We start from the raw sequence: 12,462 nt of genomic DNA, 5'->3' as shown, positions 1-12,462 counted from the left end.
TTACGATTCCATTCATGTAACATTTTTTAAGTGACAACATTTTAGAAATGGAGAACCCATTATTTATTGGCAGGCGCTAGAATGAGGAGATCCGGAAGGGAGGGAGATGTGATTATAGAAGAGAAACAGAGAACCCCTGTGGTGATGGAACTGCTCTGTACCTTGACAGGGTGGTGGATACACGAACCCACACGTGATAAAACTGCGCGGAACTCAATACACATACACATAAATGAGGACAAATAAAACTGAGAAACTTTAAACTGATTGGTGGACTGTATCAATATGGTCATTTTCCTGGACAATATTGTACTACAGTTTTGCAAGATGTTACCACTGGGGGAGGCCGGGTACAGGGAACACCTGATCTCTCCGTGTTATTAAAATCGCATCTTAGGGGAGCCTGGGTGGCTCAGTCAGTTGGGAGTCTGCCTTCGGCTCAGGTCGTGATCTCGGGGTCCTAGAATCAAGTCCCATGTCAGGCTCTCCACTCACCGGGGAGTCTGCTTCTCCCTCTCCCTCTCCATCTGTGCTCTCCCTCCCTCTCTCGCTCTCTCTCAAATAAATAAAATATTTTTAAAGATTTAAAAAAATAAAAATGTAAAACTGCATCTTACAATCTATAATTATCTCAATGAACATTTCAATTAAAACAAAAAAGTTACATAGGTATTAAGTATGGGACACCTTACCCATTTCATATTCATATTAAAATCATTAATTCAAAATTATATGTTATTAAGCAAATATATGTTTCCTACTATAATGTTCAGTTCCAATAAGCAAACCAATCATGCAAAATTGTGCCTCAGTCGGTTGGGCGTCTGCCTTCAGCTCAGGTCATGATCCGGGAGTCCTGGGATCCGGTCCCGTGTCAAGCTCCCTACTCCACGGGGAGCCTGCTTCTCCCTCTGCCTCTCTCTCTCTCATGAATAAATAAAAAAATTTTTTTTTAAATTTCTCTTATATAAGATATTTATATATACTCCTCCAAAAAAAAAAAAGCCTCCATATTTTTTTTTACTTTTGTTACATTGTAAATCTTCAAAATTTTAATAAGGTTATCAAATACCAATTGTTTTGCTGTTCAATGAAATGCCACTTCTGGGCAAAAGCTTCCTCCTATTTAATGGTTCCCCACCTCAGCCCTGGGCTATTTCTGCTACACAATGAGTCTGACAAGAAGGTGAAGGTTTCTGAGTTTTCATAATGTTGACAGTGGTTTCTTCCCAGTGTTGTTTCTCTGGGGTTCAGGGAAGTCAGGATTCTGGCAAGTGGTTCCAGTATCGTCCTGGGCTTACCCTACCCCCTAGTGTGTATTCTCTGATGTGTTGTCAGGGATGGCTTCTGGTGAAAGGTTTTCCCACATTCACTATGTTCAAAGGGGTTCTCCCCTGTGTGGGTTCTCTGATGTACTGTGAGGGTCGATTTGTGGTAAAAAGTTGTCCCACATTCCTGACATTTATGAGGTTACTCTCCTATGTGTGTTCTCTGATGTTCTCTCAGTTTTGACTTCGGAGGATTTTCCACATTCATTACATTCATAGGGTTTCTCTCCTGTGTGAGTTCTGTGATGATTAATGAAGTTTGGCTTCTGGGAGGAAGTTTTCCCACATTCCTTACATTCATCAGGTTTCTTCCCAGTATGTATTCTCTGATGTACAGTGAGAGCTGACCTATTACTGGAGGCTTTCTGACAAACATTACATTCATAGGGTTTTTCCCCTGTGTGTGTTCTCTGATGCACTGCGAGGCCTGACATTTATCTGAAAGTTTTCCCACATTTGGTGCACAGGGTTTCTCCTCTCTGTGTATCCTCTAATGTAGGATGAGAGATGATTTATGGCTGAAGGTGGGAATGTTCATGACATTCATAGAGTTTTTCTCCTATATATGTTTTCTGACCCATAGGAAGCTTTGGCTTCTTGCAAAATGTGCCAGCATATTGATTAATTTTACAGGCTTTCCTTTCTATATGTGTTTCTTCATGCTGAATGAAATTTGGCTTCTTGCAGAATACTTCCCAATCTTCATTACAGTCAAAAGTTTCCTCTCCTTTACAAATTCGCTGGAGTGACTGCTTGCTGAAACTATTCTCACTTTCAACACACTCACAGTATTTCTTCCCCATGATAACTCGACTATGCTTATTTAGAGTTGACTTCTCACCAACAGACCACTTCCCACAGTCATTAAATTCACAGGGATTCTCCCTTATATGAGTTCCCTGATGAACAGTGAATGTTGGTCTATCAGAAAAGGCTTTCATATATTCATTATATTCATAGGGCTTCCCCCATGAGCATGTTCTCTTATGCACAATGAAAGTTGCTCCCTCAGGATGCCTGGGTGGCTCAGTCAGTTAAACGTCTGCCTCTGGCTCAGGTCATGATCCCAGGTGATGATCTCAGCAGAGAGCCTGCTTCTCCCTCTGCCTGCAGCTCTCCCTGCTTGTGCTCGCCCTCTCTCTCTCTCTCTCTCTCTCTCTGGCAAATAAGTAAATAAAATAAAATAAAATAAAATAATGTTGCTCCCTCATGGAAGGCTTTCCCACATTCATTATATTCAAAAAGCTGCTTCAGAGTTTGAATATACTGATGTTGAAACAGGTCCTCATTTTGACCAATAGCTTTTCCATTTTTGTCATATTCGAAAGGTTTCTCTCCAGAATGAAAATTCTGCTTTACAGAGGAGCAATTTCCCATGTGCATTAAACTCATCAAGCTTCCTTACAAAGAAGTTTCTATTACTAATAATTACTTCTGAAATAAAATTCAAAACTCATTCCATATGAGTCACATATACTAGGTATTTTTCTTGCAGAACAGAGTTTGTACTCAGATAAAATGATTTTCCTAATACACTATTTCTCTCCTTAGTCAGTGTTTTGTTGTTGACAAAATTGACTTCCTACAAATACTGCTCTTGCTTTTCCTGGCTCTTCCCCATCAGGTCAACTATGCAAAAGTCTAGAAATAAAAATAATTTACCACAGTTTATAAGTAGTAAGGTATTTCTTATGAAAAGATGACATATTTTTATGTTTGTTTTTTTTTAAGATTTTTTTATTTATTTATTTGAGAGAGAGAGAATGAGAGACAGAGAGCACGAGAGGGAAGAGGGTCAGAGGGAGAAGCAGACCCCCAGCTGAGCAGGGAGCCTGATGTGGGACTCGATCCCGGGACTCCAGGATCATGACCTGAGCCGAAGGCAGTTGCTTAACCAACTGAGCCACCCAGGCGCCCAAGATGACATATTTTTATGTCTTATTATAGCCCAGTCTTTTGCTGTGAAAGTAATCCAAGGGCATACTGCCTCACTCTCCTAGGTTTGGATAAAATAAATAACTTGCAGTAGCGGAAAATGACTGAGCAATCTGGCAACAAAACATAATTTGGCACTTCAAAATGTTTACTGCAGTGATCATTTTGCAATATATACAAATAATGAATCATTATGTTATACACCTGAAAGTAATATAATATTGTATGTCAATTACACCTCAATTTTAAAAAATGTGATATTCAGGGATGCCTGGCTGGCTCAATCAGTGGAGCATGTGACTCTTGAGCATGTTGGGTATAGAGATTACTTTTTAAAAATATTTGAAAGGGGCACCTGGGTGGCTCAGTTGGTTAAGCAACTGCCTTCGGCTCAGGTCATGGTCCTGGAGTCCCGGGATCGAGTCCCGCATCGGGCTCCCTGCTCGGCAGGGAGTCTGCTTCTCCCTCTGACCCTCCTCCCTCTCATGCTCTCTGTCTCTCATTCTCTCTCTCTCAAATAAATAAATAAAATCTTTAAAAAAAAAAAAAATATTTGAAAGAGGTGCCTGGGTGGCTCAGTCGTTAAGCATCTGCCTTCGGCTCAGGTCATGATCCCAGGGTCCTGGGATCGAGCCCCGCATCGGGCTCCCTGCTCCACGGGAAGCCTGCTTCTCCCTCTCCCATTCCCCCTGCTTGTGTTCCCTCTCTAGCTGTCTTTCTCTCTTTGTCAAATAAATAAAATCTTTAAAAAAAAAAGTTTGAAAATGTGACATTCAAAAATGGATAGAGAATTTGAAATAAACACAAACAATAAATACAAAATGTTTGGATAACTGCTTGATCCTGGGATGGGGAACCTCCCAAGGAACAGAATCAGCCCAACAACTCAACAACTAGCAAGTAGAATCACAAGGCAAATTAACAGACAATGATGGTGAGGGGAGACATCAAAGGAACAATTAGATGTGGAACAATCAGATCAGGATCTAGTCCGTATCTCCCGAAACAAGAGCCTTACTAACATACATGCTTACAATGTCAACCCCGCTTTTCTAGTCCATATGACAACACCAAATTAGATTTCAGAAAGTACACATTTCCATTAGACTTAAAAGGAAAACTCGATTGCCTAGGCTATATTTGCATTCTTGCTGGGACTCACAAAGAATACTAATTTCCAAACAAGTATACATTCAAGCTGCTCTAATAGAAGGATCAGATGCACATCTTTGTCTACAATGTCATCATCTAAAACTTACAGTCTATTTCACTTATAAATGAATTATACCATCATTGTTAGAGACATGCTTCTGTCTCTTTACATTTATCTTCTGATTTGTCTAATAACTATGAAAAGTCTTCTCGTGTCAGCTTTCTGATTTTTGCAATTAAGGCAGAAAACAAAAATTCTGAATTCTCAATTGTGTTCAATGAAAACAAAACAAAACAAAAAAAAGAGGGACGCCTGGCTCAGTCAATGAAATGTGTGATTCTTGATCTCGAGATTGTGAGTTCAGCCCCCACGTTCGGTGCTGAGATTACTTAAAAATAAAATCTTTAAAAAAAAAAATGAATAAGGCGTCTTCAGACTTCTTTCATAACTTCATCACAACTAATTCAATACTTCAGAGAACTCAGTAAGAAAATTGAAGAATGATATAGCAGTGAAGGTTTACTTTACTGTTTCGTTAACCTTCTAAGAAATTGCATCATTCTTCTATTTTCTTATATTTTAGTCTAGTTTAGCACTGTTGGACATAATTGATGAGTACTGTTAAAATAACTGCTAGGGTGATAAAATAGCAAAACATTTCAAAATACATTAAAATAAGATCACTACAATCCTGTTTCTTAGATTTATACATGAGACCAAGTCACCCATGTGGAAACTGCAAGACAGAATGAATTTATTTGGTTAAAAAATATAAGTAAATTTTCTTTGTTCATTTAAAATTTTAAATTTTATCTTTGTTCATTTAAAATTTTATTTTAACTTATACTTATAAAAAATTATGAAATCCAGGGGCGCCTGGGTGGCTCAGCCAGTTAGGCAGCTGCCTTCGGCTCAGCTCATGATCCCAGGGTCTTGGGATTGAGTCTCGTGTCGGGCTCCCTGCTCAGCGGGAGGCCTGCTTCTCCCTCTCCCTCTGCTCCTACTTGTGTTCCCTCTCTCGCTGTCTCTCTCTCTGTCAAATAAATAAATAAACTCTTTAAAAAAAAAGTATGAAATCCATAACATATCAATCCTTGCAAATAGTTAGAACTGCTTCAAAAAGAAACTCAAAAACTAAAATTGGGGGGGGGGCGCCTGGGTGGTTCAGTTGGTTAAGTGTCCAACTCTTGATTTCAGCTCAGGTCATGATCTCAGGGGTTGTGAGATGAAGCCCCCCATCAGGCTCTGCACTCAGCAGAGTGTCTGCTTGAGATTCTCTTCCTCTCCTCCACCCCACCACTCATGCTCTCCCTCTCGCTAAAAAAATAAAATAAAATAATTTTAAAAATTTAAAAAGCCCATCTCCAGTTTCTCCCTGGAAAGGGCCTAACTACATACTTTCCCAGCTGCTGCCTGATGGATCAGCTTCCAGTCAGCCTGCATGTAGGTGCTGACTGAGATCCCTTTCTTTTGGTACACTGATAGGTCTTGGCATGCCTTCAACTACCAGGAGCCACTGAAAACAAAGAAGGTGGCTTGGACAAGCACAAAGGTCTGAGAGACACCTGGTGAGGCTGGTGAGGCTGTGGAGAAAAGAGAATCTGTGTGTACTGTTGGAAACATTAATTGGTGCAGCCACCGTGGAAAACAGTATGGAAGTTGCTCAAAAAATGAAAAATAAAACTATCATATGATCCAGCAATCCCACTTCTGGATACATATCCAAAGGAAAAGAACACAGGATATCGAAGACATATCTGTACTCCCATAATCACTGTAGCATTATACACAATAGCCAAGATATAGAAACAACCTAAGCTGTCCATCAATAGATGCGTGGACAAAGATGTGGTGTGTACATATATATATATATATATATATATATATATATACACACACACACACTATCTATCTATCTATCTATCTATCTATCTATCTATCTATACACTGTAGACTATGATTCAGCCATGAGAAAGAAGGAAATCCCCCATGTGGGACAAGATGGATGGACTATCAAATCATTATTATGCTGGATGAAATAAGACAGAGAAAGACAAATACTGCACAGTATCACTTATATATGGAATCTTAAAAAAAAAAAAAGTCAAACTCATAGAAACAGAAGGTAGAAAAGTGACTGCCAGGTGCTGACAGGTAGTAGAAATAGGGAGAGTTTGGTAAAAGGTTACAAATTTCCAGCTGTAAGATGAATGAAGTCTGAGGATCTAATGTATAACATGGTGACTACAGTTGATAACACTATACTGTACGCTGAAATTTGCTAAGAGAGGAGAACTTAAATGTTCTCACAAAACAGTAAAAAAAAATAAATATATGAGGTAACAGATTTAATAAATAATCAATTAGATGGGGGAATCCTTTCACAATGTGTATGTATATCAAATCACCACAATTTACACTTTTTATTGTTGTTAAAGTTGTTTTTTTTTTTTTTCAGTAACCTCTACACCCAACATGGGGCTCGAACTCATGACCCTGAGATCAAGAGTCCCATGCTCTTCCACAAGCCAGCCAGGATCCCCTACACTTTAAATATCTTACAATTTTATTTGCCAACTATACCTCAATAAAACTGAACAAATTAAAAAATAAAATAAATGAAATAGTAACAGTTTTCCAGCTTATTAGAAATACTGGAACATAGGACCATTAAAAGACTGAAATTTAATCCTAAGATTATGAAATGCTTCTCTCTCGACAACTTCCCACCACATCAACAGGCTCCAGGGCAATAACAGTAGATCACAGATGAAAAGCTGAACAGTTTCAAGACACAGGAGTACACAGGGAAGCCCAAAGTCAAGAGAGGAGTCAAAAACAAGGACACTAAAGGAATTTGGAGACTCTGAGACCTACAGCTACAACATTAAACACAGCCCATCTCCTAGCCAGAATCACATAAATCCTCACACTAAAAACCCATTTATCTCAGTTCTTTTACAAGATACATGTCCAGCTTTGGAAAAAAAAATTGCAAAGCATATCAAAAAGCAAGAAAAAAACACACTCGGAAGACACAAAGTAATCATCAGAACAAGACTCAGATACAACACAGATGCTAGAATTATGAGAGCGAGTTTTAAATAACTATGATTAATATGCTAAAGAGTTGAATGAAAAAAATTAGACAACATTCAAGAATAAATGAGTTACATAAGCAGGGAAAGAAAAATTCCAAGAAAAAATCAAAAGGAAATGCTAGAATTCAAAACCACAGTAATAGAAATGAGGAATGCCTTTGAAGGGCACATCACACAACAAGCCAAGGAAAGAACCAGTGAACTTGAAGAGAGGTCAACAAAATTCACTAACTAAAATGTGAAGAGAAAAAGAATGAAAAAATTGAACATCCATCCAAGAGCTGTGAGACAACATCAAAAGATGTAATATATGCATATGTAGAATACCAGAAGAACAGAGCAGAGGGAATATCTGAAGCAATAATGACCAAAAAATTCCAAAATTAATGACAGATCCAGGAAGCTCAGACAATACCAAGCGGGATAAATACCAACAAAACCACATCTAGTCATATGGTATTTAAACTCCAGAAAACCAGGGGTGCTTGGGTGGCTCAGTCGTTAAGCGTCTGCCTTCGGCTTGGGTCATGGTCCCAGGGTCCTGGGATCAAGCCCCGTATCGGGCTCCCTGCTCAGTGGGAAGCCTGCTTCTCCCTCTCCCACTCCCCCTGCTTGTGTTCCCTCTCTCACTGTGTCTCTGTCAAATAAATAAATAAAATCTTAAAAAAAAAAAAAACTCCAGAAAACCAAAGACAAAGGGGAAAATCCTGAGAGAAGCAAAGAAGTGGGGAGTGGGGGGTATGCACCTTACCTACAAAGGAACAACAGTAAGAATTACAACAGACTTCTCAGAATCCATGCAAGCAAGAAGAGTGGAATTAAATATCTAAAGCGTTGAAAGAAGAAAGCCACCAACCTAGAATTAATGAAAAAAGATTCACTGAGGCATACGTTTATATAATACTGAATAACAAGGATAAACTCTTACAAGCTTCCAGATGAAAGAACTGACTCACAAAGTAAAGAGATGTATCCCAACTTCAGATTTCTCCTCTGCAGTGGTGAAAACAAAAAGACAATGAGATTATGAGAAAAGAATTTCAATCTAGAAATCTTATACACAAATAAATTGCCTTTTACATGACAGGCCCCAAACCAGATGTGTTCAAATGGGCAGCGCCTCAAGGAATAAGTCGCCTATGTTACCTCCACAGAGAAAACACTGTGGAAGTACAAATAAATTGTTAAACAGGGTGCGCCTGGGTGGCTCAGTCGTTAAGCGCCTGCCTTCGGCTCAGGTCATGGCCCCAGGGTCCTGGGATCGAGCCCCGCATCGGGCTCCCTGCTCAGTGGGAAGCCTGCTTCTCCCTCTCCCACTCCCCCTGCTTGTGGTCCCTCTCTCACTGTGTCTCTCTCTGTCAAATAAATAAAATCTTTAAAAAAACAAAAAAAAAACTCTTAAACAAGTCTCAAGCAAGGGGAAGTTGAAGAGGAAGGGAAGGAGTGGGAAACAAGAGATCTTGTTAGTGATATACAGCTACAACTAGATGGATAATATTAACATGATTTGAAATGTACAACATAGGGGCTCCCAGGTGGCTGTTGATTAAGCCTCCCAAATCTTTTTTTTTTTTTTTTAAGATTTTATTTATTTATTTGACAGAGAGAGAGTTAGCGAGAGCAGGAACAAAAGCAGGGGGAGAGGGAGAGGGAGAAGCAGGCTTCCCGCAGAGCAGAGAGCCCGATGTGGGGCTCAATCCCAGGACCCTGGGACCCATGACCTGAGCCGAAGGCAGACGCTTAACGACTGAGCCACCCAGGCGCCCCATCTTTTTTTTTTTTTTAAGATTTTATTTATTTATTTGACAGAGAGAGACACAGCAAGAGAGGAAACACAAGCAGGGGGAGTGGGAGAGGGAGAAGCAGGCTTCCAGCTAAGCAAGGAGCCCGATGTGGGGCTCGATCCCATGACCCTGGGATCATGACCCTGGGATCATGACCTGAGCCAAAGGCAGACAGACGCTCAACGACTGAGCCACCCAGGCGCCCCTAAGCCTCCAACTCTTTTTTTTTTTTTTTTTTTTTTAAAGATTTTATTTATTTATTTGATAGAGAAAGACACAGCGAGAGAGGGAACACAAGCAGGGGGAGTGGGGGAGGGAGAAGCAGGCTTCCCGCTGAGCAGGGAGCCCGATGCGGGGCTCGATCCCAGGACCCTGGGATCATGACCTGAGCCGAAGGCAGACGCTTAACGACTGAGCCACCCAGGCGCCCCCTAAGCCTCCAACTCTTGATCTCAGCTCAGGTCTTGATCTCAGGGTTGTGAGTTCAAGCCCCCCTTTGGGCCCCATGCTGGGTGTGGAGCCTACTTGAAATGTACAACATAATGTTAAAAAAGACCTCTTGAAACAGAGGCTGTCCATAGGGAAGAACCAATAATATACTGATAAATTAACGAAATAAAGGAGTCTACGTGTGGGGTAGGGTGGACTAAAGCTTTCTAAGGTCATCTAAGAGGGGCTGGAGGAGGAGTAGCAATCACTGCAGCATGAAGCAGCAGAAAAGCAATGAAGTAATCCTGATATGTTAGTAGATATACACTCAGTTATAATATTCAGGAGTAAGTTGGTAACTGTGAGAATTAAAAATCAGAAGTCTACCAAATTAACATAAAAAAAATTAAATACTAAGAAATTTGAATGAGCCAGATTCTGAAAATGTATAATTAATAGCATAAAATTATGATATATGTGATACTCAAATATAATATTTAGCAAACTAAGGTGGATATATAAAACCATATATATGGATTACTGCAGAAAATGTGAATGGATATATTTTTTTTAAATTATATATATATATATATATTTTTTTTTTTAAGATTTTATTTGTTTATTTATTTATTAGAGAGTGAGAGCGAGCACAAGCAGGGGGAGAAGCAGGCTTCCCCCTGAGCAAGGAGCCCAATGCGGCACTTGATCCCAGGACCGTGGGATCATGACCTGAGTCGAAGGCACCTACTTAACCAGCTGAGCCACCCAGGCATCCCAAATGGATATATTTCTTATCCAAGACAGACTGACATAATGGTCTAAAAAGCCAAAATGTTGACATTTGTTATTTATAAAAAATAAATCTCAAAGTGATTAAAAATGGTGAAAAATGAAGAAATGAACAAAATTTTATAAGAAAATGCAAATAAAAGGGAAGCAAGCATGGCCTTAGTTACATCAGATAAAGTAGAATTTGCAGCCTTAACTTTCAATGGGGCAAAGGCAAATATCATGTAATGATAAATGGTAAAAATTAATCAAGGTTTGCGGCACCTGGGTGGCTCAGTCATTAAGTGTCTGCCTTGGGTTCAGGTCATGATCCCAGGTCCTGGGATTGAGCCCCGCATCGGGCTCCCTGCTCCACAGGAAGCCTGCTTCTCCCTCTCCCACTCCCCCTGCTTGTGTTCCCTCTCTCGCTGTGTCTCTGTCAAATAAATAAATAAAATCTTAAAAAAAAAAAAAATTAGGGGCGCCTGGGTGGCTCGTCGTTAAGCATCTGCCTTCGGCTCAAGTCATGATCCCAGCGTCCTGGGATCGAGCCCCATATCGGGCTCCCTGCTCCGCGGGAAGCCTGCTTCTCCCTCTCCCACTCCCCCTGCTTGTGTTCCTGCTCTCACTGTGTCTCTCTCTGTCAAATAAATAAATAAAATCTTTTAATAAAAAAAAATTAATCAAGGTTTAAGTCAAACTTGTATGTATCCAAATAGATAAAGAAAAACTGCTATAATTACAGAATAATTTGGTTAAAGAAAACAAACCACAATTACAGTGAGAGACAATATATCTCTACCAATAAAAAAGGACAACTATCGAATAGAGTTTATTTAACTCTTGTGCCAGGTAATAATACTGACAGGTAAAATTCTAATAGGCACTGGGGCGCCTGGGTGGCTCAGTCGTTAAGCGTCTGCCTTCAGCTCAGGTCATGATCCCAGGGTCCTGGGATTGAGCCCTGCATCGGGCTCCCTGCTCAGCGGGAAGCCTGCTTCTCCCTCTCCCACTCCCCCTGCTTGTGTTCCCTCTCTCACTGTGTCTCTCTCTGTCAAATAAATAAATAAAATCTTTAAAAAAAAAAAGTTAATAAAAAAAATTCAGTAGGCACTTATTTGGAAGAATGCCTTTCATAGAATATTTTAAATATATATTATCTCATATTCAGGAAAAACCAGTAACATAGGTATTATTTTCTCCCAATTAACAGACAGGAAAACTGAGGCAGAAAAATGTTATCAACTTTCCAAGTTCATCCTTAACTGGAATCAGGTCATCTGACAATAAAGATCCACTTATAATTGTTATGTTACGCTGATTTCAGAGAAAATATTATTAAATTCTACAAATCGGAGATTTTACAGGTTACTTTGTCTGATTATGACCTACAAAAACCAAAATGAAAAAAATAATCTCACCAAAAAGTCATTAACTCATGAGAGCCTCCAAATTAAAAACTAGGTCAAAGAAAAGTAACCAACATCCAAATTACTAATTACCCAGAAAAAAACAAAGTGGGGATTTGTCACATGAAATCTAAAAGCTACAACTAAAGCAATCATAGAGAAAACTTGTCTTTAATTTTAAAACAAAAACTGAAAATAATTAGGAATCTTATATTTAGCTAAAAGAAATATCAAAAATAAAAAAGCAAAGAAAGCATTAAAAAATGAGGATAACATCTTAAATTAAAATAAAGCCAAAATAGGGCACCTGGGTGGCTCAGTCATTAAGCATCTGCCTTTGGCTCCAGTCATGATCCCAGGGTCCTGAGATCAAGCCCTGTGTCATGCTCCCTGCTCAGCGGGGAGCCTGCTTTTCCCTCTCCCTCTGCTGCTCTCCCTGCTTGTGCTCGCTCTCTGTCAAATAAATGAATAAAATAAAAAACAAAAAAAAGCTCTCTCTCTTTAGAAAAAAAAAATCTTTTTTAAAAAAGAATATATAAAGAACTCTTATAACTC

General features: G+C 39.5%; 1 protein-coding gene and 1 long non-coding RNA gene across 11 annotated transcripts in view; both read right to left on the bottom strand.

Annotated features, from left to right (window-relative positions):
- The window catches only part of LOC144382558 (uncharacterized), a 110,649-nt gene that overhangs the window by 64,071 nt on the left and 34,116 nt on the right, over positions 1 to 12,462 (bottom strand). The gene's annotated exons all lie outside the window — the stretch shown is intronic.
- On the bottom strand, positions 1,092 to 4,291 carry ZNF487 (zinc finger protein 487). Its single transcript, XM_036087023.2, is given in 3 exon segments — positions 1,092 to 2,685; positions 2,687 to 2,969; positions 4,282 to 4,291. Coding segments are annotated over 3 exon segments (597 nt in total). The 3' UTR covers positions 1,092 to 2,381.

This window comes from Halichoerus grypus, chromosome 7, assembly GCF_964656455.1.
Source record: "Halichoerus grypus chromosome 7, mHalGry1.hap1.1, whole genome shotgun sequence".
NCBI lineage: Eukaryota > Metazoa > Chordata > Mammalia > Carnivora > Phocidae > Halichoerus > Halichoerus grypus.
Note: the sequence above shows the minus strand (reverse complement) of the source record. Positions and strands in the feature narration are given on the sequence as shown.